The sequence below is a fragment of the Python bivittatus genome, unplaced genomic scaffold, assembly GCF_059951505.1.
Source record: "Python bivittatus isolate LINGU-HERP-01145 unplaced genomic scaffold, Pbiv_v1 ctg000610_np1212, whole genome shotgun sequence".
Taxonomy (NCBI): domain Eukaryota; kingdom Metazoa; phylum Chordata; class Lepidosauria; order Squamata; family Pythonidae; genus Python; species Python bivittatus.
The window spans coordinates 21,005,512-21,030,126 of NW_028277088.1; the positions used below are offsets into that span (position 1 = coordinate 21,005,512).

General features: G+C 37.5%; 1 protein-coding gene across 2 annotated transcripts in view; it reads left to right on the forward strand.

Moving 5' to 3' along the window:
• The first annotated feature begins 2,301 nt into the window (after positions 1–2,301).
• Positions 2,302–24,615, forward strand: part of RUNDC3B (RUN domain containing 3B) — a 36,892-nt gene continuing 14,578 nt past the window's right edge. For both annotated transcript variants that reach the window (XM_025164443.2, XM_088150484.1), the window contains exons 1-8: positions 2,302–2,680; positions 12,920–13,035; positions 13,652–13,785; positions 15,623–15,708; positions 16,245–16,334; positions 18,519–18,599; positions 19,856–20,024; positions 21,563–21,720. In XM_025164443.2, the coding sequence (XP_025020211.1) occupies positions 2,577–2,680; positions 12,920–13,035; positions 13,652–13,785; positions 15,623–15,708; positions 16,245–16,334; positions 18,519–18,599; positions 19,856–20,024; positions 21,563–21,720 (938 nt within the window). In that variant the 5' untranslated portion in view covers positions 2,302–2,576. The remainder of the gene's footprint in view (positions 2,681–12,919; positions 13,036–13,651; positions 13,786–15,622; positions 15,709–16,244; positions 16,335–18,518; positions 18,600–19,855; positions 20,025–21,562; positions 21,721–24,615) is intronic.

Sequence of the window (24,615 nt, forward strand, 5' to 3'; positions counted from 1 at the left end):
AGCCTTTGAAATCTAGATAATGGATAAATAAATAAATAAAATACTACTGGACATACTGGCTATATTTACCAGACATTGTAGTTCAACATCTGGAGGGCTGCTACCTGATTCTACAGTACTGAGAATTCTAATTCAGGGCTACATTGTTGAGCCTTGCCTTAAATAATGACTTACACTATGTCAGCTCAGTGACATCATACTGGCTAAGATAACAAAGATCCCTCAAAACCTCTTCATATACAGTAGCCAACTGAACCTGAGGATGAATTTTAACTCACCAATGGGATATTTAGGTTGTTTACATGACACAAATCAAACTCCAGGGTATGCTCAGTACTGTCCTCCAGTAGCTTGTTATTGACCAGTAAAATTTCCTGCCTAATGGAGGCACTTTTCTCTTCTTCATGAAGGTCCAGGTGGTGCTGAGATTAGTGTATTGGCCAGAGACTGGCAGAGCCACCCAGGTTTATGCCAGCCAGAGCCACCTCACTCTCAGCTAGGCTTACCAGATATCTGAACAGGCAAAGGAGGACACGGACAATTGGAAAGGAGGACAAATGGGGGGGAAGGAGGACACACTGTTTAAATTTCTTGGCATCTGTGACAAAAATTACAGCAAAAAACTGCAAAAAAATGTATTTAGGCCTACACATATATGACATTAATCCGTTATGAGAAAGACTATTTTTTCAATCATAGTATCTTTCCAACAAATCTTTATTTTCAAGAACATAGGCTAGCAATAATATACTGTAGAATGGACAAAGACGCGCTTTTCAAATTTCACCATAGAAACCTGTGATGACTCATGTGATCTATAGACTAAAGCGATCATAGATTTGAAGGGGCTGGATTGAAGCTGATTGCTGGAATCGGGAAATAAATAATGTAAATCTAGGCTGTTGAGTCTGTCAATGGACAAGGGAAAGAAAGAAGCAGACAATTTACAAGGTCACAATACACGAAAGTTTGAATGACTACTGTTGTGAAAACCGTCCAAAATAATAATAAAAAAACCCATGATATGCAAAAAGCCAGACAATATTTGATTTTAAGGCTATGCCTGCTGGACGGAGGACATGAGGACAAAAAGGAGGACATGTCCTCCTGTGTCTGAACATCTGGTAACCCTACTCTTAGCCCAACCTCCAGTGTGGGAAGGTGGTTGAATGGAGAAGTGCTCTATAGGCTATCTTGCCTTGAGCTCTCAGAGGAAAGATGTAAATACAAATAATAGTAAGGCTTCCTACAGCTTGCTTTTTTGGTGCAGGATATATTACTCATAGTTGACAGATATTCCCTTGTATAACTTTCTGTGTACAAGTAGTATCTGCGTGCACACCAACATGTCTGAACATGTCTGTAATTAGTTAGGCAGGTTTCTTGACTACTAATTATATGCAAGAACAAATATGGTTAATGCTTGTCATACTTCATGGCTTTGGGACCCCAGTGGTTTTTTTTTTTTTTAAATAACCTGTCAGTGACATACCTAACCAACTGGCTGATAAGACGGAAGGAAGGAAGGAAGGAAGGAAGGAAGGAAGGAAGGAAGGAAGGAAGGAAGGAAGGAAGGAAGGAAGGAAGGAAGGAAGGAAAAGAGGAGAAAAAAGGAAAAAAATCCACACAGGGATTGGTTAATACCTGGCTAAGAGACCAACAGGAGTTCTCAGGGATGCAAGCTAGATTGGAACATTTTTAAAAATCGCAGAAGAAAACTACCTGGCAATCCTCGTGAAGTCTCCAGATATTGAGCAATAAGTGAGAGTGTCTTTATTTTTTCTATGTATACATCCTTCAACACGGACTTGCATTTATGGGCATACACAGAAAGTTGTAGAGGGAGCGGTATTAGATACGCCTATCTTTTATTCTCACGGCAGCTTTTCAGCGCAGAAAACCGTAGAGCAGCATATCTTGGTCTTTGGGGTTCTTCAGGTCTCTGTATGTTTGATGTAATATGCTGCTACGCCCTCACTGCAGATGTTCCCTAACAATGACTCGGGAAATAAAAGAGTCCCTCTGTGTAAACACCGGGCGCGGGGAGAAGAGGCAGCCGGCGGTGGGATGCTCCCTTCTCTCCGGCGACGATCGGCGACGATCGGCAACGCCCCCCAGCCAATCCGAAGACCCCCGATCTGCTTCCTTTCCCTTTCTGCCTACCTGACAGGCGCTTCCGTTGCGGGAGAACTCGCGCGCTCCTCCTCAGAAATGCATCCCAGCTTAAGGCCCGCCCCTTCGGCCCCCGGATTGGCTGGCGAAGCCGGTGGTCTGCGGTCGCGGCTGCTGCTGCTGCTGCGGCGGCGGCTGCTGAGAGGAATTCTGAGGTACCGTTTTGGCTTCGTTCAGCGGCTGGGAGCTCGTCCTGAGCGCGGGGGGGCGGCTGAGGCATCGCCGCGGTGGGCTGCCTTGCTCCTGTTTAGGGGCCGAGGGGGAAGTTACCCATCTCCTCGCGAAGCGGCAGCTAGGGGTGGAAAGAAGCGGCGGCGGCCAAGTAACCCCACTCCCCGCCCTCTCCGCTGGAACAAAGGCGCTGCCAATCTCCCTCGGGCATCTTTTTTGCCCTCGGCGGAGAGATGGCGTCGTTCAACTTCGGGGGGCTCAATGCCGCTTCTCGGAGGAAGAGCATTTATGCCCGCAACGCAGCCGTCGAGAGGCGGAACCTCATTACAGTCTGCAGGTAAGTTGGGCTCCGTGGCGGGCTCCACTTGGCACTAGCTGCATATGGTTAGTGTTGATGGTGTATATTTGTGCACGCGTGTCTGTCTGTCTCTCTCCCGATGTATGTATATATATTTCCTGAAGTTTGACTCCGGGAGAAAAAGCTAAGCAGGGTTGAACACAATTTATACTTACGTGTTGATGTGTGTGTGTATGTGTATAAATAATGTGTTGATGGATGGATGGATGGATGGACGGACGTGTGGATGGATGTGTGTGTGTGTGTATTCCCTGAAGTTTGACTTGTGGTGAAAAAGCCTCAGCAGGGTTGAACATAATCCATATTTGGATGGATGACCACCAGAAAATCTCAGAACTGCATGTGGAGAGATTTTTTTTAAAAATCCTGGAAGAAGGCAGGGGCAAACCACTGATGAATTTTTGCCAAGAAAACTATCTATGCCTGAGCATCCCATTCTGTCTGTGTTCTTCTGCAGTCTGTGCATCCCAAGTTCTGTTGTCAGTAGGGTTTCCTTGTAAACACAGTGAGTATGCTTAATATTGCAGTACAGCCTTTTGGTGGCTGGAATGTACTTTGCAGCCCTTATTTTCTGGTTTTACAGCTACTGACATATTTTCCAACAGCTTTTGCCTTAGGACCTATTCACCATCCTGCTTTGAATGCAGCACTGTTACGAATGTTAAAAAATGCTGATGGAGTAATTGATTTCCATTACACTTCTGTACAGTATATATTTAGAATAAAGACTTTCTCATCTCTCTTCTTTACCAATGCAGTTTCTTCATCCTGCCTCCTCATTATTTGCCTTTTATCTCTTCTTAGATCTTAAGACAGCTGAAGCCACTTGTATGACATATAAATGACAAGTAAAGTCTTATGTCAGTTTCTTGCATTGGAGTAAGATCTACGCACAGAATTTGTCATGTTGGTTAACACGTGAGCTTTTTTCCACCTTGATTTTTCTTGGGTGCTTTTGGATTCTAAAAAATGTCATTTCAGAAATATACCTTACTAAATCATCTTTTTTCTATATGTCCTGTTGCTGACTACAAATAAGTGCTTCCTGCCTTATATGAGTAGTTATATCTGAATTAGGTCTTTTGACTTTAGTAGCCTGTACTGAAGTCTGTTGTATAGTTCCAAACCTTTTGAGGATGGGTGACTTCATGGATGTGTCTGTTGTGTCTATGTAGTTTTCTTGGTAAAAGTGTGGAGGTGGCCTGCCTTTGCTTTTTTCCAGGGTGTTATTTCTTTCTAGTTTACAACCCTGGGATTTGTTGATGTTCTCCCATTCAAGTATTAATGAGGCCCAAGAATGCTTATGTTTTTGACCTTACTGAGGTGTTGCCATTGCACTGGGCAGGTATGCTAAATCCTGAGTCCTGCAGTAATCCAGAAAAGAGGCTAAGCTTTTACAGAAGAGTGTAAATATAATTATAGTGCTAATGAATTCCCATTGCTGAGAAAAAGCAAAATTTGCTCCTTGTTGTAAAGTCTGTACTAGATTTAGCTCTCACCACTGTAGCTGGGTTTCTACAAATCTAGTGCATAATGCAAATCCAACCAGTTCATGACTCAGAAAGTTAGTTGAATAAATAACGGTTAAATTAATCATATGTAAATATATCGTGCAAATACAGCCTATGCATCCTTGATTTATTTTCTCTATAAAGGAAGCAAGATAAAAATGGACGGCATACTGTACTTTCTATGATGAAAATGTCATGTATGTCATAGCATCTCACTAGGAAACCTAGCAATAAATAGGCCTTTGTTTCATCATCATACTCTGTTTGTCATAGTGATGGATATTTTCTTTATCAGCTACTTCGAAGTCTCTCATTTTCCCAGCATTACTGTCATCATTCCCTGAGTGCTTCCAGGCAGAGACCTTTTAGAACAGTACTATGATTTAAAACTTATTGCAGAGCTATTCTATCTACACCTCTTTAATGGATTTTCTTTAGGGAAAAAAATGAAAGAGTTAATGGAAAAATGTATGACTGGTTAGAAATGAAAGATAGTACTGCCTGGATTGCCTGAAAAATTCCAAGAAGGCATGGTGATTGCATAATAAAGGCCTTATCTGACAGCACACATTTTCTCTAATGCTTTATTTGTAATACACTGTTTAGCTGGTTTCACTTTAGCATTATGAATATAAAGTGCTGCTCGATTTGTGGAAATAAACGGTGGTTGAGTTTCAGAAAGCAAAATAAATAGGCTGCAATCTTAGATATGGTTGAGAATAGAAACCTGCCATTTTATATAAGTGTTGAGAAAAATTAAAATATTTTATGATGTAGAGACCAGGTTGGAGAGTGGAAGAATCTGCCAAACCATCAAAAGTAGCAGCATATGGTCTGCAAAATGTTCAGACTTTCAGTAGAGAGTATAATGTGTTTGATGCTTCCATATCTGCAGGCTATATCAGGGAGAGGCCTTCACTGATAATCAGTTTCTTCCATATAGACACTGGATTGTGTGGAGGGAACCATCCTTATTGCTCTTTTGATCTGTTTGGATCAGGGGCATAGAAGATCAGGTCTGACCCTCTCTGTTGCCCAATCCATAGCAATGGCTTTCATCCTTGCTTGGATTCAGGAGAGTGAGAATATTAAATGGAGTGAGGAATTGGAAAGAAAACTGGAATTCTCAGTTCTTTTCTTGCCCATCAAACATAATGGCCTGTTTGCTAGTTGACTGTAAATAAGGCAGATTTTAGATTGGGTTAGTTTAGTTTAAATTGACCTATAAATAACCATTGCAGTAGTGTAGGGACAATGTCCAAGTCTAAAACAAGGCATTTTATAGTCTGTGAATTAACAGTTGCCATTCTGGATTGTAATTGGGACAGTGTAAATGTGTTGTGTTTGAAATTAAAGTAAGTTTAGTTTTGCTAAACTGACTTAAAGTGTCAGTATAGTTTTTGGCTTATTATTTAAACTCTTCTATGCTAAAGTAATATTTTGAGCTTTTGTTTAAAAAAAACTTCAGGCGGTGAAAAGAATGCAACTGAACTCTCTGGAATGGAAAGTGGCTATAAATGCTTTAATTAAGCAGTATTTTTTTAGTTTGCAAGATTATATGCAGAAAAAATTAATAATGAATTTTAATATAAAAGATATTCAGAGATGATCACAAGATGTAGTTTAGTATGCAGTATGTACTTTAGGTAAGAATAATAAACTTTCTTGGCTATGTTAGGGTAAAAGCTAGGAAAGAGTGAAGAAAGTTAAGATTAGGAAAGACACCAAATGTTAAAAAGCGAATGTTTCAATATGCTTCCTAAGTTGTCTTAATACTATGCAGAATTTGATCTAGTTCAGACATCCTGCTAAGACATGTTTAATTTAACTATGGTTCATTGCATTTATCAACATTAGCTGGATTGCACAACATGCTAAGCCAAAATTAATTACAGTAAATCACATTCGGGAAGAATGGATTCTATTGCTACTTGACTAATGAAATGGCTTATGTGTTAAATTTGCATATAACATTTAAGACATACAGTGGTACCTCTACTTACGAACTTAATCCGTTCCGTGACTCTGATCGCAAGTCGAGTTGGTCGCAAGTTGAGGTAAATTTTCCTATAAGGTTCGATGTAAATACGGTCAATCCGTTCTGCCCTCCGAATTTGGTTGTACCCCGAAGCAAATTTTCCCATAAGGTTCAATGTAATTACCGTTAATCCGTTCTGGTGTCCGCAGACCACGCGTCAGGGGTGGAAAAGTGCCCGTGCGCTGCGCGGCGGGGCGGCAAAATGCCCGCGCACTGTGCGGTGGGGCAGCAAAACGCCCGCGCACCGCGCATCAGGGGCAGAAAAGCACCCACGCACCACGCGTCAGGGGCGCGGCAGGGTGGCAAAACGCCCATGCGCCGCGCGGCGGGGCAGAAAAACGCCCGCGGACCACGTGCCAGGGGCGGAAAAATGGCCGCAGACCACGTGTCAGGACAGAAAAATGCCCGCGGACCACATGTCAGGGTGGAAAAATGGCCGTACCTCGAGGTGGAGTTCACACATCGAGGTAAATTTTTGGGGCCGGAGCTGGTCGTATCTCGAAAATTTTGTAAGTAGGGGCGTTCGTAAGTAGAGGTACCACTGTACTTTTTTGCCATTTAAGTATGTACAGTGGTACCTCGGGTTACGAACTTAATTCGTTCTGTGACTCTGGTCGCAGCCCGAATTGGTCGCAACCCGAAGCAAATTTCCCCATAAGGTTCAATATAATTACCGTTAATCCGTTCTGGCGTGGAGGACAGGGAGGCGGCTATTGCTTGGAGGGAGAGTCCCCCTCCCTACGACCACGTATCAGGGGTGGAAAATGGCCGCGGACCACGTGTCGGGCGGAAAAATGGCTGCGGACCACGTGTCAGGGGTGGAAAAATGGCCGCGGACCACGTGTCGGGTGGGAAAATGGCCACGGACCACGTGTCAGGGGCAGAAAAATGGCCGCGGACCACGTGTCAGGGGCGGAAAATGGCCGCAGACCACATGTCAGGGGCGGAAAAATGGCCACAGACCACGTGTCAGGGGCGGAAAATGGCCGCGGACCGTGTCACGGGAGGGAAAATGGCCACATATCCTGTTCGTACCCCGAGGTGGAGTTTGCAAACTGAGGCAAAATTTTGCGGCCGGAGTTGGTCGTAACCCGAAAAGTTCGTTAACAGAAGCGTTTGTAACCCGAGGTTCCACTGTAAATACTTCACATGTACCCTAGAATCTCACAGTTAACTGCTACAGTTCTTGTATATTTCATACGGTCACTTCTGTTTCCAGAAAGTTTGCTCCCTGGCTGCTAAGTACTGAGAAAACTGATTGTTTTGCCTAAACACAGTCATTTATTTTGATGGAGTAATAAAATGTACTAATAACCTTAGAACCTTAATACCTCACTTCGGTCAAAATTTGTTGGTAAGATAGTTTATACGTGGAAGTTGTAAAGATGAAATCTATGGATGCAATATTCATATGACATTTAAACTAGAGCTACAACTAAAAATAATGGTGTAATTAATATATCTTCAATGTATTTCATTTGAATGCTTTCAATTTATCTCTGAACTTTAGAAACTTGTCATAAGAGATCCTTGTAGATTATATGCTATTTCCAATCAGAAATTTCAAATTCTTGTTATTACTAAAATACATTCAAGTCCATTTTATGATTTATTGTCATATGACAATATTAAGCTGGATCATGTTTCTCCTCCTTCTCCTCCCCCTTACCTTCTTTGTGGAAAGCTCAGTAAGAGACAAAGAGGGGAGGAGGATGGACGGGAAGATAATACTATGTACCTTCTCATGTCTATTCCCAAAAGGTCATCTACTCCCATTGGTTGTGTGGGAAGGATCCTGATTATGTACATTTTGTTTTTATTTTACTAATATACTTTCATAAGCTCCCTTGAAAATGTCTATCTTCAGTAAGAAAATACAAATAATAATAAATAAAGCCTGAAATGTGCATAGGTAAGACTATTCTGGTTAATATGAGTTACAGTGGGGCAAAAAAGTATTTAGTCTGCCACCAATTGTGCAAGTTCTCCCACTTAAAAAGATGAGAGAGGCCTGTAATTTTCATCATAGGTATACCTCAACTATGAGAGACAAAATGGGGAAAAAAATCCAGAAAATCACATTGTCTGATTTTTAAGAATTTATTTGCAAATCATGGTGGAAAATAAGTATTTGGTCAATATCAAAAGTTCATCTCAATACTTTGTTATATATCCTTTGTTGGCAATGACAGAGGTCAAACGTTTTCTGTAAGACTTCACAAGGTTTTCACACACCGTTGCTGGTATTTTGGCCCATTCCTCCATGCAGATCTCCTCTAGAGCAGTGATGTTTTGGGTCTGTCGCTGGGCAACACGGACTTTCAACTCCCTCCAAAGGTTTTCCATGGGGTTGAGATCTGGAGACTGGCTAGGCCACTCCAGGACCTTGAAATGCTTCTTACGAAGCCACTCCGTTGCCCAGGCGGTGTGTTTGGGATCATTGTCATGCTGAAAGACCCAGCCACATTTCATCTTCAATGCCCTTGCTGATGGAAGGAGGTGTTCACTCAAAATCTCACGATACATGGCCCCATTCATTCTTTCTTTTACACGGATCAGTCATCCTGGTCCCTTTGCAGAAAAACAGCCCCAAAGCATGATGTTTCCACCCCCATGCTTCGCAGTAGGTATGGTGTTCTTTGGATGCAACTCAGCATTCTCTCTCCTCCAAACACGACAAGCTGAGTTTAGACCAAAACATTCTACTTTGGTTTCATCTGACCATATGACATTCTCCCAATCCTCTTCTGGATCATCCAAATGCTCTCTAGCAAACTTCAGACGGGCCCGGACATGTACTGGCTTAAGCAGGGGGGACACGTCTGGCACTGCAGGATTTGAGTCCCTGGTGGCATAGTGTGTTACTGATGGTAGCCTTTGTTACTTTGGTCCCAGCTCTCTGCAGGTCATTCACTAGGTCCCCCCGTGTGGTTCTGGGATTTTTGCTCACCGTTCTTGTGATCATTTCGACCCCACGGGGTGAGATCTTGCATGGAGCCCCAGATCGAGGGAGATTATCAGTGGTCTTGTATGTCTTCCATTTTCTAATTATTGCTCCCACAGTTGATTTCTTCACACCAAGCTGCTTGCCTATTGCAGATTCAGTCTTCCCAGCCTGGTGCAGGTCTACAATTTTGTTTCTGGTGTCTTTCAACAACTCTTTGGTCTTGGCCATAGTGGAGTTTGGAGTGTGACTGTTTGAGGTTGTGGACAGGTGTCTTTTATACTGATAACAAGGTCAAATAGGTGCCATTACTACAGTTAATGAGTGGAGGACAGAGGAGCCTCTTAAAGAAGTAGTTATAGGTCTGTGAGAGCCAGACATCTTGCTTGTTTGTAGGTGACCAAATACTTATTTTCCACTATGATTTGCAAATAAATTCTTTAAAAATCAGACAATGTGATTTTCTGGATTTTTTCCCCCAGTTTGTCTTTCATAGTTGAGGTATACCTATGATGAAAATTACAGGCCTCTCTCATCTTTTTAAGTGGGAGAACTTGCACAATTGGTGGCTGACTAAATACTTTTTTGCCCCACTGTATATTGTAGATCATTTGATGTGGAATTATTGTATAGTATTTCAGTCTTGAAGTACATACATCTTCCCTTTGTCCTGTTCTCTCGCCACTTTCTAATTCATATCTTCTTATTTCGTTAAATAAGAATTTGTCTGATTCAAGATAAGACATTGTATAATTTTAATGCTAACTGGAGACCTTTTTTGGACTTTTTGCAGGAAACAGAAAAAAATGAAATAATGTTGTATGGATTTGATGATTAGAAATGATATGGGTTAATAGAAATAATGGAAGTTATGTTGTAAATTTAGAGCAAGAGTTTGATGTATATTGTTACTTATATCTGTTGCAAGGAGGGTTGGAAGTCAATTCTTTGTTGTTTTTTTGTTTTTCTTTTCTACACTTTTGATCTTTACTATTTTCTTTTTTTCCAATTTTCTTTTTCTTCTTCTTCTTCTTAATATTAGTTTTTGTTAATTCTTACTGTTCCTTTTAAAAAATTTAATAAAGTTATTACAAAAAAAAAGTATCACTTTCAAAGCATGGAGTCAGGCTAATACAGTACTTTCTTGTTTTGTTCTTTCTCTATGCTGGTAAAAGATGTAGTGCGTAATTATCCTAATATATAATCTTACTATATAAAGCTTCTCTCTATATTAGTTATCTTGTCTATCAGAAATAGAATATGCAGTTTGTATGCATGACATAAGCAAATATAAATAAAATAGGGTTAACTGCAGATACTTTGACTACTGTAGTACTCTAGAGGTGTAATGTCCTTGATTACACCTAAGACTAAGGATGCTAGGTCTCTGTTCATATCTTCCACAGCATAGGGCCATTTTAAGTTGTACAGGAATTTTAATGAATAAAGAAGGTTTTCCATTGCTGTGTTTGCCTTTCAAAAAATGGAGAGCTGTGTTAATGGACAATCAAGAGGAAATAGAACCAATGGGCTTGTATTCACCACTCTCAGCAGCAATTTTTGGTGGGCTAAAAAGATCTATATATTTCTACTCCATAGAATGCACATACAGTGCTGCTTAAAAGTTTGTGAACCCTTTTGAATTTTCAGTATTTCTGCATAAATAAAACCTAAAACGTGATCTGTTCTCCACACAAGTCCTAAAATGAGATAAAGAGAACCCAATTTAAAAAATGAGTCAACTCATTCATTTATTCATTTATTTATTGAGGAAAATGATCCAAAGCTACATATTTGTGTGTGGCAGAAGTATGTGAACCTCTAGGATTATCAGTTCATTTGAAGGGGAAATTAGAGTTAGGTATTTCAATCAATGGGATGATAATCAGGTGTGAGAGTGGAAGGTCATGCCTTATTTAAAGATCAGAATTCTGGGTATTCACTCTCAAAGTCTGATCTTCACAACACAGGTATGTGGAAGCGCATCATGACTTGAACAAAGGAAATTTCTGAGGACCTCCCAAAAACAGTTGTTGATGCTCACCAGGCTGGAAAAGGTTATACAACTATTTCTAAAGAGTTTGAATTCCACCAGTCCACTGTCAGCAGATTGTGTACAAATGGAGGCAGTTCAACACCATTGTTACCTACCCACCCCCAGGATTGGTCAACCAAGCATGATCACACCAAGAACAAAGTGTGTAATACTCCAGGAGGTCTCAAAGAATGCCAGAGTAATGTCTAAGGAACTAAATGCCACCCTTGCATTGGCAAATGTCAGTGTCAAAAATGTCAAAAAGCAACAGTGGTGTGCATGGCAGGTTGCAGGGAGATAGCCACTACCCTCCAAAAAGAACATTGCTGCCTGTCTGCAATTTGCAAAAGAACACATGGATAAGTCAGAAGGCTATTGTAAGAATGTTCTGTGGACAAATGAGACCAAAATAGAACTTTTGGTTTGAATGAAAAGTGTTATGTTTGATGAAAGGCAAACACTGCATTCTAGCATAAGAATCTTATCCCATCTGTGAAACATGGTGGGGATAGTATCCAGTAACCAGGGCCTGCTTTGCTGCCTCTGGACCAGGATGGCTTGCCTTCACTGATGGAACTAAATTCTACAGGAAAATGTCAGGATATCTGTCCATGAACTGAAGCTCAGAAAAAGTGGGTCAAGCATCAAGACAATGACCCAAAACACATGACCAAAGAATGATTAAAGCAGAAGAAAGTTAATGTTTTAGAATGACCAAATCAAAGTCCTGACCTTAATCCTATAGAAATGTTGTGGAAGGACCTGAAGTGGGCAATTCATCTGAGGAAGCCCAGCAACATCCCTGAGTTGAAGCTGCTCTGTAAGGAGGAATGGGCTACAATTCCTCTAAGCCTGTGTGCAGGACTGATAAAGTTATTAGAAACATTTATTTGCAGTTATTGCAAATAAATAGGTAGCTTTGGATCATTTTCCTCAAAAAATCAATGAACAAGTTTAATATTCTTGTCTTATTTGTTTAATTGGGTTCTCTTTATCTCATTTTAGGTCTTATGTAGAGAAATATTTCGGTCTTTTTATGCAGAAATATTGAAAATTCAGAAGGATTTACGAACTTTTAAGCATCACTGTATATTTCAAAAGAATATAAAAAACTTCTGGATAATCTGGTAAACCTAGGCCAATAGGAAAAATACTGGGCAATCCTGTTCATATCTACTCATGAGTATGTCTCAGTGCCAGGTTAGTGACTTTAGGAATCATTGTTGTTTTTGATAGCCGCTACATTTGTTTTCATTATGATAAAATGAAAGTTCACATTATAGATTATGAATGAAATAAAGGATAAAAGTTCTAACTATTAGGGATCAAAATAGCTTTGTACATCTCCTGGAAATTATTTGGTACCTAGACTTATCTAAACTTATTTCCAATCAATATGATTAAAACGTTAATTTCAAACAGTTCTGGTTTAAAACATTTGATAAACTAACAGTCTTCTTCATAATAATGTAAATATTTTAATGAAAAACTATACAGCGCTGAAAAGCTGAAAACTTAGCTCACTATAGGGCATCAAAAAGTGGTCATAACAACAATGCAAAAAATAATATCTTCACCTTTGTTTGATACTTTAATCAATTTGTTTTTAGAAATTGCTTCAAAGTTTTTGTAAAATATTGTGCTGGACAGAATGCATTATATATAAAATAAATTATGCTCATTTTTGTAGGTTTTCTATCAAGACACTGATTGATCGTTCATGCTTTGAAACTATTGATGATTCATATCCTGAATTCAATAATTTTGCAGCTATTCTGGAACAAATTCTAAGCCATCGGCTCAAAGGTATATAAAATCTGATTTTACATGTTTTGTGGAAGAGGACCATCTTTTAGAAGATACTTTTTTTTTCTTTTTGGCAAATATAGATTTAGGTTGGTATAATTGTTATGGCTTTATTATAAATATCTTTTGAGATTCTAGGATTTTCAACCAACCCTCTCTGAATTGAAATTAGGGTGCTGTTGCCAGCTGAACACATTGAGCTTGCAAACTGAAATTTGGAAGGATTATTAAAAAATAAAAATAATAGTAGGCTTCAGACTAATGCTCTGTTTAGTGTTGTGCCCACAGGCAAACTGATGCCATAGAAAATACTTTGAGAGGCTAGAGAATATAGCACAACCTACCAATTTGCTTTCTTGTACATGGATGTTTTGTGATTTACCATGCTCACAAAAGAAGCCATTTGTTAAGAGTGATTTATCATAATCTCAAAATTCTAGATGTGCTCACTGGCTCTCCAAAGTTGGGGATTTCTATGTTGCTTAAAGAAAGATGTTGCATTATACATCTAGGTTTTATATTCCTTCAAAGAATCACAGCATGTAATTTATAAACACTTTATGATATGCACACTTTGTTTTAGTGGTTAATCTCTTCCTATTCCCTGATTTTTCAGGTCAAATCACTTGGTTTGGGTATGAAAGCCCTCGTAGTTTCTGGGATTATATTAAGGTGGCTTGTCGCAAGGTTTCATATAATTGCATCTGTAGCATTGAGAATATGGAAAATGTTGCTTCTTCAAGAGCTAGGGTGAGAATTTTAAAATACTTGTTGCTATGTGTTTTATACTGTTCAATTTAGGTACAATCTTCCCATTTTTCATCATCGTGAGGGAAGTTACAAGTTCTGAATAAACCAAGAATATTATAACTTTAAGGAATGTCAAGCTGAAGCCTGGTTCCATTTGCAGTGATGAACAGTAGAAAAGCTAGTGGTGTTAAAACAAAGGATTACTGCAGTTACTGTATATTACTGCAGTAACAAGGAACCGTGAACATAGCACTGCTTTAAAAGTGCTATTTAGTTGAATTTATTCAGGTCACCAAAATGAAGAAATATAATGTAAGGTAGGAGCTGTAATTTATGAGCTTCTAGTAATGTTAGATATGAGTGAGAATTTTTTAATTTCATATACAGTATATTAAGAAGAATGTGTAACCTGAAAATTTGTGTACTTGCAGAAAGGAATCTAGCAGAAGACCAGTTGTTTAAATAGTTAAAGTAGACATGTTTGTAAATATTTGAAATGCAAAAATATGTTTGCAGACACTTTCAAAATCATATGGATAAAATATAGAAATAGAATATTTGTCATCTAATTCTTACTTGCTTAAAAGTTTGTAGAAATACACCATAAACATTTAAAGGAAAAAGCAAATGTTGCAGTTTTCTAAAGTAGAATAGTTTGTAAAAATGTTTCTGAAGGAGTTTCTACTTCAGTAGAGAGAATACTTTAAAAACAGGTTTTCCTTCACTAATATATTGTAATCTGAGTTCTCAGGTTTATTACCTGTTGTTACAGTTTCTACCAGTTTGCCAAGGAAGGCATCAGAATGGTAAAAACAGACAATTTTAAACTTTGAAAGACTGAGAAAAAGTTGCAGCGAAATTAGAGCTTCATTTAGTTCAAGATCTGTTAATCCTGGAAAGTTTGGAGCCATTTCAGTGACATGAATATATAGAGAGAGCCCTAAAAGGAGAGAACTTGATGAAGTTGATGAATAACCTTGATTTCACATGCAGTGAGGTTTTATGAAGAACTACTCAAAATAGTAACATGTTACTAATTTTGTACTAATTGTAACATGTACTAGTTTACATGTTACTAATAGAATAAAACATTCTATTACCTATTTTCAGAGATTTTTTCCCCAGAGAATTTTAAATGAAAATGCAAGTTATAAATGTGAAAAAAGATAAAAATGTAGTTTCTTGAAAAAGGTGAATTAGGGTTTGGTTTTTTTTAGAAAAGCTCAATGAAGACTTTTGAGCAGTATGATGAAGGGTGTGTGTGCTATATTTCTAATTTTCCAGACCTCTTTCCTTCCAGTTTTCTTTTTTTCATTATTACGATTGTCAATTTTGATGTTACATTATGCTAATATCTCTGCATTTTTTCTTACTATTAGCTTACTGTAATAAATAAATAAATAAATTTATTTAAATATAATAAAACATAAAAATGAAGTTTAAAATATGACTTTCCAATTGTTCTCTGGATGATACAATCTATTCTACTAACTCATTCAAACAAATGCCTCATTTGTTTGAAATGCATCACTATGTGTACCATAACAAAAAGTTCATAAAATTGTTTTTGTGATTGGAAAGTAATATATAGGTTTATAGGTTTATGTAAATGTATTTTCTATACAGATGGACTAAGAAATGTGTATAGAAGTAAACAAAGTAGTGAAGGTTTGGCAAGCAGGATAAAAGCCAAGTCATTGCTACTCTGTATAGATAAATTACCATCACATATGGATAGGACGAAGCTTGATAACTTTGTTAGCCTGGTTGGGTTTCAAAGATTTAGTGGACCTGATTTCTGTTTAATAATATTTATGTCATGATTTTTCTTTTTTAGGGAAGGGCTTGGATTAGAGTAGCACTTATGGAGAAACACTTGTCTGAATATATTTCTGCAGCTTTGAGAGACTTCAAAACAACCAGGTATTTAATATTTTGTTAAACAAAGTGGCATAAAGTGGGTTTTAAGTTCACTATAGTACTTTACTACTACTACTACTTAAAAATCCCAGTATTTGTTGGTCATCAAATTTAGTCATCAAAGACTTTATTTATATGAAGTTGAACTCATTTTAAAATCTGTGCTTGACTTTTTTCTAATTAGGATTTTAAAAAGGGTTCCTTTCTATCCCAGTAACAGTCTGATACTCTCAAAAAAGTATGTGATGGTTAAGTTAATTTTATCCTAAAAATATGCAGACATCTTGATTCTGAATAATTTGTTGTTTCTAAATAATCATGCCCATAAATACATCAAATCCAAACACATTCATAGTATCCTTGAAATGTATAGGTAGAGCAGGTCATTTCAATTACCATAAAAATGAATAAGTAGTTTTGTTAACAGTATAAATTAAAAATTGGTAGCTATTGGCATTAGCTATCATCAATAATTTGAGTACTTGGCATGTTATTTAAGTAATTGAGAATATATTAATTAGAATTTAATCTTTTTCTAGAAGATTCTATGAAGATGGAGCAATTGTATTGGGAGAAGAAGCAAACATGCTAGCTGGTATGCTGCTTGGACTCAATGCTATTGATTTCAGGTATTCATTCTTATGAATGTGAAATTAAATCATAATTTTATTTAGTAAAAGATAGTTGATTTCCTAATTAACTCATTATATGTTTTGACTGTTAGGTCAAAATTTTATTTTTAAAGTTGGTAAATTTGTTTGTTTGTTTGATAAAAGTAAAATTTCTGCCAAGTTGAGCTTAACTGCTTGTGACGACATGGGCATATCTATATTGTATTCTGGGCAACAGCATGAAAATAGTTTGCCATTTACTTCTTCTAGAATTTTATTAATTATTTCTCAGTCTAGCCTATAGCCCTGGTATTTCCTGATAGTCTCCTATTCATGCACTGACCAATTCTTACCCTGCTTATCTTTCTTGAGATTGTTGTTGTTGTTTAGTCGTTAAGTCGTGTCCGACTCTTCGTGACCCCATGAACCATATTGCGCCAGGCCTTCCTGTCCTTCACTGCCTCCCTGAGTTTGCTCAGTTTCATGCTCATTGCTTCAGTGATGCTATCTAACCACCTCATCCTCTGCCGTCCTCTTCTCCTTTTGCCTTCAATCTTTCCCAGCATCAGGGTCTTCTCCAAAGAGATCTCTCTTCGCATTAGGCTTTTGCATAGTCAATAAAGCAGAAGTAGATATTTTTCTGGAACTCTCGTGCTTTCTCCATGATCCAGCGAATGTTGGCGATTTGATCTCTAGTTCCTCTGCCTCTTCGAAACCCAGCTTGTACATCCGGTAGTTCTCGGTTCATGTATTGCTGAAGCCTAGCTTGTAGGATTTTGAGCATAACCTTGCTAGCATGTGAAATGAGTGCAATTGTGCAATAGTTTGAGCATTCTTTGGCATTGCCCTTCTTTGGAATTGGAACATAAACTGACCTTTTCCAATCCCGTGGCCACTGTTGCGTTTTCCAAACTTGCTGGCATATTGAGTGCAGCACTTTAACAGCATCATCTTTTAGTATTTTAAATAACTCAGCTGGAATACTGTCATCTCCACTAGCTTTGTTGTTAGCAATGCTTCCTAAGGCCCACTTGACTTCACTCTCTAGGATGTCTGGCTCAAGGTCAGTGATCACACCAGCGTGGACATCAGGGACGTTAAGATCTTTCTTGTATAGTTCTTCTGTGTATTCTTGCCACCTCTTCTTAATCTCTTCTGCTTCTGTTAGGTCCCTGCCTTTTTTGTCCTTTATCATGCCCATCTCTGCACTAAACGTTCCTTTGATATCTCCAATTTTCTTGAAGAGATCTCTAGTCTTCCCCATTCTATTGTTTTCCTTGATTTCTTTGCATTGTTCATTTAAGAAGGCCTTCTTATCTCTCCTTGCTATTCTCTGGAAATCTGCATTCAGTTGCTTATATCTTTCCCTTTCACCCTTGCTTTTCACATTCCTTCTTTCCACAGTTATTTGTAAAGCCTCATCAGACAGCCATTTTGCTTTCTTGCATTTCTTTTTCTTTGGGATGGTTTTAGTTGCTGCCTCCTGTACAATGTTACGGACCTCCGTCCATAGTTCTTCAGGCACTCTGTCTACCAAATCTAATCCTCTAAATCTATTCATCACCTTCACTGTGTACTCACAAGGAATATGATCTAAGTCATACCTGAGTGGTCTAGTGGTTTTCCCTACATTCTTCAATTTAAGCCTAAATTTTGCAGTAAGAAGCTCATGATCTGAGCCACAGATTATTCTTGAGATTAGCCACAGCTTATTCATGTAAAGCTACATTATACATTATAGTTATATTTTAAAAAAACCCTTTGTATAAGGGATTTCAATCTGTGATTAAAAGGCACTCTGTTTTACATGTACTGCAGCTACTTAGTAATAATAATGAGTGGTAACTTTCCTGTCATTTCTTTTTGATTTTATCTACAAAGAATGTAAAATCACGTAGATGCTTTTGCTTTCCTCAAAACTTTGTATTGAATTCTGTCCTAGTACATATAAAACCAGTTTGTGGAAAATCAATATTTGGAAAAACATGTTCTAAAAAAAACCCCAGAATGATATTTTAATTGCTGGTGAAATGGCTGGTATCTAAGAGCCTACATTTAAAGCTGAATTTTCTCATGTTGAAAATTGTTCTTAGATATCTTTTGCACTGGTGATTTTGTGTAAAAAAATGAATTATGTGCTGAGATTATTCAATACCAAAATGTTTTAATGTTCTTAATTTCTGATTTCTCATTTTATGGCAGCTTCTGCCTCAAAGGTGAAGGTTTGGATGGCAACTATCCAGCTGTGATAGATTATACACCATATCTGAAATTCACCCAAAGGTATCTTTTTAGTCTGTAAAATTCATCTGTGCTTTAAAATTTTCTTGTAATATATTTTTCTATTATTTTTATTTCACATATTGCTCCCAATAGTTTGTGATGCTTTCTACGTGGAAGGGAAAGAAGGAGGGAGGAGTTCCAAGTACCAGTGAAAATATTTTTATTGGAATATAACATGCATCACAAATGAATTCTTTTCTCACGGCCAGCCATAGAACACAGTCGTTGAAAGATTGTCTCCTTCTCATGGTCATTTCCCTGTGGCCGTTGTACTTATTGTAAATATAAATGTAAAATAGCTTTTTTCACCATTCCAGTAGGACAGAGACATTCTCTGCAGGGGTTCACAACATGTACCAGCATGTGTTGTGTATACCATTCATTACCCCTGCCCTAAAATGTATGTGGGCAAAACTGTTAGAACTCTATCTCCCCACCTTCCACCATTTCTATTTGGTGGTCATATCAATATGTTTTTCTTACTTAACTACTAAGCTAAAATGGATGAAAATCTTGATTGATTTTAGGATAATATGACCTTATATATACAAAAAGAGCAAGCTTCACTTGAACAATAATGGAACCCAACTTTACATGAAAAAGGCTGCTGAACTTATTTAATTTAGCATAGAGGGCAAGTTGACAGATGTAAAGAAAAGCGATATATTGATCATAGATATAATGATAGAAGATATAGGAAGTGGTAATTATGTACAAGTTCTATGTAAAGGGAACCATTCAGTATCTGCACAGTATGAGAATCTGTTCTGGATCATAGAATCATAAGTCCTTTTCCCACTTACACCTAACACATCACAAATATGTGACAAGCTTAAGTCATTCTTAGCTATACTGGAATTAAAATAGTATTTCCCCCTTTTATTTCAACACCATCTTAGAATAGCTGGAAGCAAAATCTGTTAGATTTTGTTACCCATTATCTTGGAGAGAATCCAGATGATTGCAGTTACTTGAAACAGGAGTAATAGAGGCAGAATTGGGCTCAGCAGTGGGGAGAGCAAATTTCTGTTGATTCGAGAAGAGGTGGATAGCACTTAATCTCAGCAGTGAGGAAAGGCTCATAGAATGGATAATGATTGGCCTTTGTTTTTAGTCTCTAAAATAATTTTTGCAGATTCTTGATGATAAGATCCATCTCTCTATTGGAGTATCTAAAAATAAGAAATTTCAATTCAGTTTTTTTCCATTTAAATTTTGCAAGTAATTGTTCTTAGCTTTTGAGTTTGATTTCTCAGTTCTGACAGCATCAGTAGTGATGAGGAAGAGCTAAGAACACTGGGCAGTAGTGGTAGTGAAAGCAGTACTCCAGAAAACATTGGTCCTCCTTTCAGCATGGATGAGAATAGCTGGTACAACAAGTGCAAACGGGTTGAACAGAAATACCACCTCACACTGGAACAGAAGGTAAACATTCGTTGAGATAAAGTGGCTGACAATGTTTGGTGTATTACAATTATTACAATATTAACAATAGGGACTTTTACAGATTTAATTTTAAAGATATTCTTCCAAATGAAAATTATTATTTCTTTTATGTAGCATTGTAGTCTGTGTTTATTTGCTATGGTTCTGGAACAAGGTAATAAAAAAGCTCTTTTTGGCCACACAGAAGACTTGCTTTCTAGTCAGATAATATTCTTTAAGTCTGTTTTCACCTGTGAGGAAGAACCTAGTTTCTACACAGTCAGGATTAGTGGAGCTCAAAAGCCTTCCTTCTCTTGTACCCTACAGAAATAGTGAAACTGGTCATTATTGCATCTATTGAAGCTGCTGGTGACACAGGAAGCAGAGATGTAGCCAGAAAGTCTTCTGGCAGAGGAAACAGCAATTTTTCTTCCATCCTTTTCTTTCTCAAATTCAAATTCTGGTTCTTGCTCCTAAAAGGGGGGGAAAAAACATAGCAAGCAGAACTTACTGGCAATGTAGAAGTTTGTCTCTCAGTAAAGCCTTTAAACATTGACAGCAGAGATGAAAGACTTGTGACCTATCTTTCAAATTTGTATTGTGCTTTTAAAAACATGCCTTTGTGATATATGGATGAGGCATGCTTATAGGAGATGTGAAGCATCTCAGTTTTTATTAAGTAGATAGACAAATTATGGTAAAAGCCATCATTATTGATCATGATGCAACAATATTTAATTTCCCCCTAAAGTGATGTTCTCTTTCTATCTTATTAAAGATATTAATTATTTTAAAAAGTCTTGACGTAAGTTTTTCTTAATGGATTTGCTTCGTCTTTTTTAACTCTCCAGTGAAACTTCTACCCTCAGAGATAGTTGGATCTGTTCTACTGGGACTATTTCAATACTATAGACAATCTCGAGGGAGTGGTTGAAGATCTCTACTATTTTCTGTTCTTTGTCATTTTAGAATCTCTATAAGTAAGCTTGCTAATCAACCCATATGAGAGACTGGAGATAATAACATTCTTACCTAAGTTCTTATATGGGCATCTGTAAAGTCATTCAGTCATTCACTCTACTGTAAATGCTGTTATGCCTGATTTCTTCTTCTGCTTTAGTTTTCTCTAGCTATAGTCATATTTTTGAGGTTGAACTGAGTGGGAAAGTAAACATCACACCCATTTGTTCCTTTAAATTTAGAAGCTGCCTGTTTCCAAATGACTCCGGGTAGCTTACAGTTTAAACAAGTAAAGAACTATAAAATAAGAGCAACAACCACCCTACCCCCAAGGCCTAGGAGAACAGCCAGGTTGTCAATGTATATGTACTGTACACACTGGCTATCTAGGCCTTAAAAACTATAGATGTAATTAGCAAATAACTTCAAAATCTGCAGTTAAGATGTAAGCAGTGAAATAGACCATTTGAACTATTTTTTCATAGTTATCTATCATTCATCACTAGTATCAAAATCAAACAGAGCTTGTCAAAGTATTTTTAAAAATAAAAGAGTTCATTAAAGATGTATGTCTCTAGGGTTATCTAGAAGAGCTAGTACGCCTTAGAGAGACCCAGCTGGCTGAATCCATCTCTCAGAAGAAGGCATTGCAGCAGAAGATAGAATCTATGGATCTGGCCCATAAAATGGAGAAAGAACAACTTGAGTACATCATTGTGGAACTGCAGGACCAACTGTAAGTTGGACATGGTACAGACATTTTACTAGATATGCCCTTGACTAAGAGTTTCTTTGTCTTTATACAGAGAGGTACAGCTTAAAATGTTGAAAAACATTAATGTTGCTCAGTTACTAAAATTAATATTTTTTCTTTACAAAAGGTAGAAATGTTCTAAACTGTATCCTAGTTCTTTAAACTCACCTCTTTATTTAATAATTAATTTTTAAATACTATAAAATAAATATTATATACCATATTAAGGATCATCAATTCCAGGAAGTAGATCCAACGTTCATCTTTTGGTGCCATCTGATCTTTTCAGCACCTAATTACTGTATTAACCAAACTGACATCAATATACAAAATAGGAGTGTAACTATCTTGTCTGCCAGAAATATTTGTCCCAAGGCACAAGTAGATAATCTTTATTGCTTCAGTGGAATTGTACAACTTAACTGCGAAACCTTCCAGGGCTCTAAGTACCAATCATTCTCCCTTTCCTTTGAGAATTGTTGATTTATATTCTTTTTTCTTTGGGGGGGGGGGAATATTCTTTATGCTGAGGAAAGCAAGTGAAATTTTCTCTTTTTCTCTGCTTAAAAAAAACACTCTAGAGACAGCTTTCTTTCACAGGTTTCACTAAATAATGTCTTGGGATAAGAATGGACCTCGTTATCAGAAAGTTTGCCAGTTCTCAAGTGAAAATATGTAAAAAGGCAAACTTAATTTCACACATTCTCTCTACAGTTTATGAAGAAAACTGGATAATAATTGAAACTACCTTAGTACTTTACTCTATAAAACACAGTGTAGTTTTTAATCTTGATGCTTAATTGCCACAAATTATGAAGATGTGACTGAAAGTTCTTTCTGAAAATTAAGAGAGTGTAAAGATACCACATTACATATTTAATAATAAAGATTGGTTGACTTCATTTAGTTACTTAGTACAGTCAAAGAACAGAACATACACATGATAATATAAATTAACATAAAATAATGCCCAACTCTAAAACTACAAAACAAATTTATTTCATCTTCACAATAAAAAGAAATTAAGGAAGCTGCTTTGTATCTATCACTGGTGAACAATACATTTTTCTTCTCTGACTATTAGCTCGTACCCAGAATTTGGTCGCCTTTAAACATGTTTCTTGGTATGAACTTTCAAGCAAAAAAGTGGCTCGCAACATCTTTTGGTAATATTTGGAGGATCTTACAAATGAGAGATTAAGAAAGTACAATACTATATGCCTTTATAAAATGCGCAGTTTAGGAAGATAAGTTCCATTCATTCAACTTTTCCAGAGCTGCAAGGACAAACTTTCATGTAATATAAAATAGTTCTGTGTTTCCCCAATGGAATTGCTAAGGGCAATGCATTGTATCTTACCAGTATGAAGGCTCTTTATTAATCGGGAACTTGATATATTCAATAAATAATCTGTTTGCTTCAGAGATCTATTGATTCTATTCAAGTTATAGTAACTTTGACCCAGTGACATAGCCAAGATCTAGCTTATTCTTTATTTAATACTTTTGGGAACTTAACATTCTCCTTGCCGAAGCAGAACTATGGAAAACAATCCATATTGTTTATGACCCAACCATTAAGCAGAATCATCTGTTGGGACCTAGGAACTGCATTTTCTTATGTTGGATGCCTGCCCCTTGGAATATCATCCCCTGGAGGTTTGGACTCCCCTGACCCTGCAAGCCTTTAAACAATCTTTGAAAACTTGTCCCCGCGCCCCCCTCCCATTCTCTGGAATAGGTTGGGGTTTGTCCATCTGGTGTGCATTGTCTGTTTCAGTTGAAGTATGTTTGCTCCCCCATTATCTTTATTTTTTGTCTGATTTTAGATATTGTCTCTCTTTGTAAGCTGTACACCACCCAGAGTCAGTGTTTAGTTGGGCAGCCTTGTAAATTATAAATAAATATAAATAAATAATTATTGACTGAATTAAAGGAACAAACACACATACATATATACACATAATTTTTCTTTTGCAAAGACCGAGATTTTTGTTTTCTAATGATGGGTCTCCATTTTCGATGAAGTGCTCTACATGATAATGGCCTGCTGTACTCACTTCAGGCTTAAGTGTATAATGTAGCAGGTTGCACATCATCCATGTATAGTAAAATGGCTAGATATTTGTCCACACTCTCAGGTGAGTGGAAATCCTGGCTATTAAATTGTTCAGCTAAGGAGTTAATATGCAAAAGTTCAGACACCCTGGTCTTGTCTCGTCTCATGTCAGAAATGCAGGAACTGGGAGATAATTATTAATCTAAATTTTAAAAAATTAAAAACTTTAATAAAAATATAGATTTATATAATTCTTGCCCAATGCTGGGCCATGTTGATGGCAAAGGTATTTCTGACCAGTAAGTCATTCTGTGTGCATGTCAGTCCCAAGGGACACTGCAAAAGATGGATAATTGTTTGAATAGTGCCACATTCACAATAAATATCCTTGTCCTTAGGAAAAACCCCCATTTTTCCATTTGATCTTTAGTTCTACCCAAACCAGTGTGCAGTCTATTTAAACATCTCCAAACCATCCATTCCTCCTCCAAACCTCCAGGCAGCTCCTCAAGCGGTTCTATCCAATCATAAAGATGTTTTGCTTGGGATTTCCATCTTTTTCATTGTTCCGTTCGAGGTGTGGTAGCAATCTCCTTGGCGCAATCTAAAAAGCTCCTCCTTGATTTCAATCTTTTTGTGGGAGGTACTTGGCCAAATAATGGGTGTGCCATATCATGTAATACCTTTCCATATTCCACGTCTTGTGCCATGCTCCTTCTAACACCTGGCGGGGCTATTCCCACCAAGATATACAGTTTATCAAGTGGAGTGGGGCGCAAACATCCAGTAACAATACGACGTGTATCACTAAGTGCTCT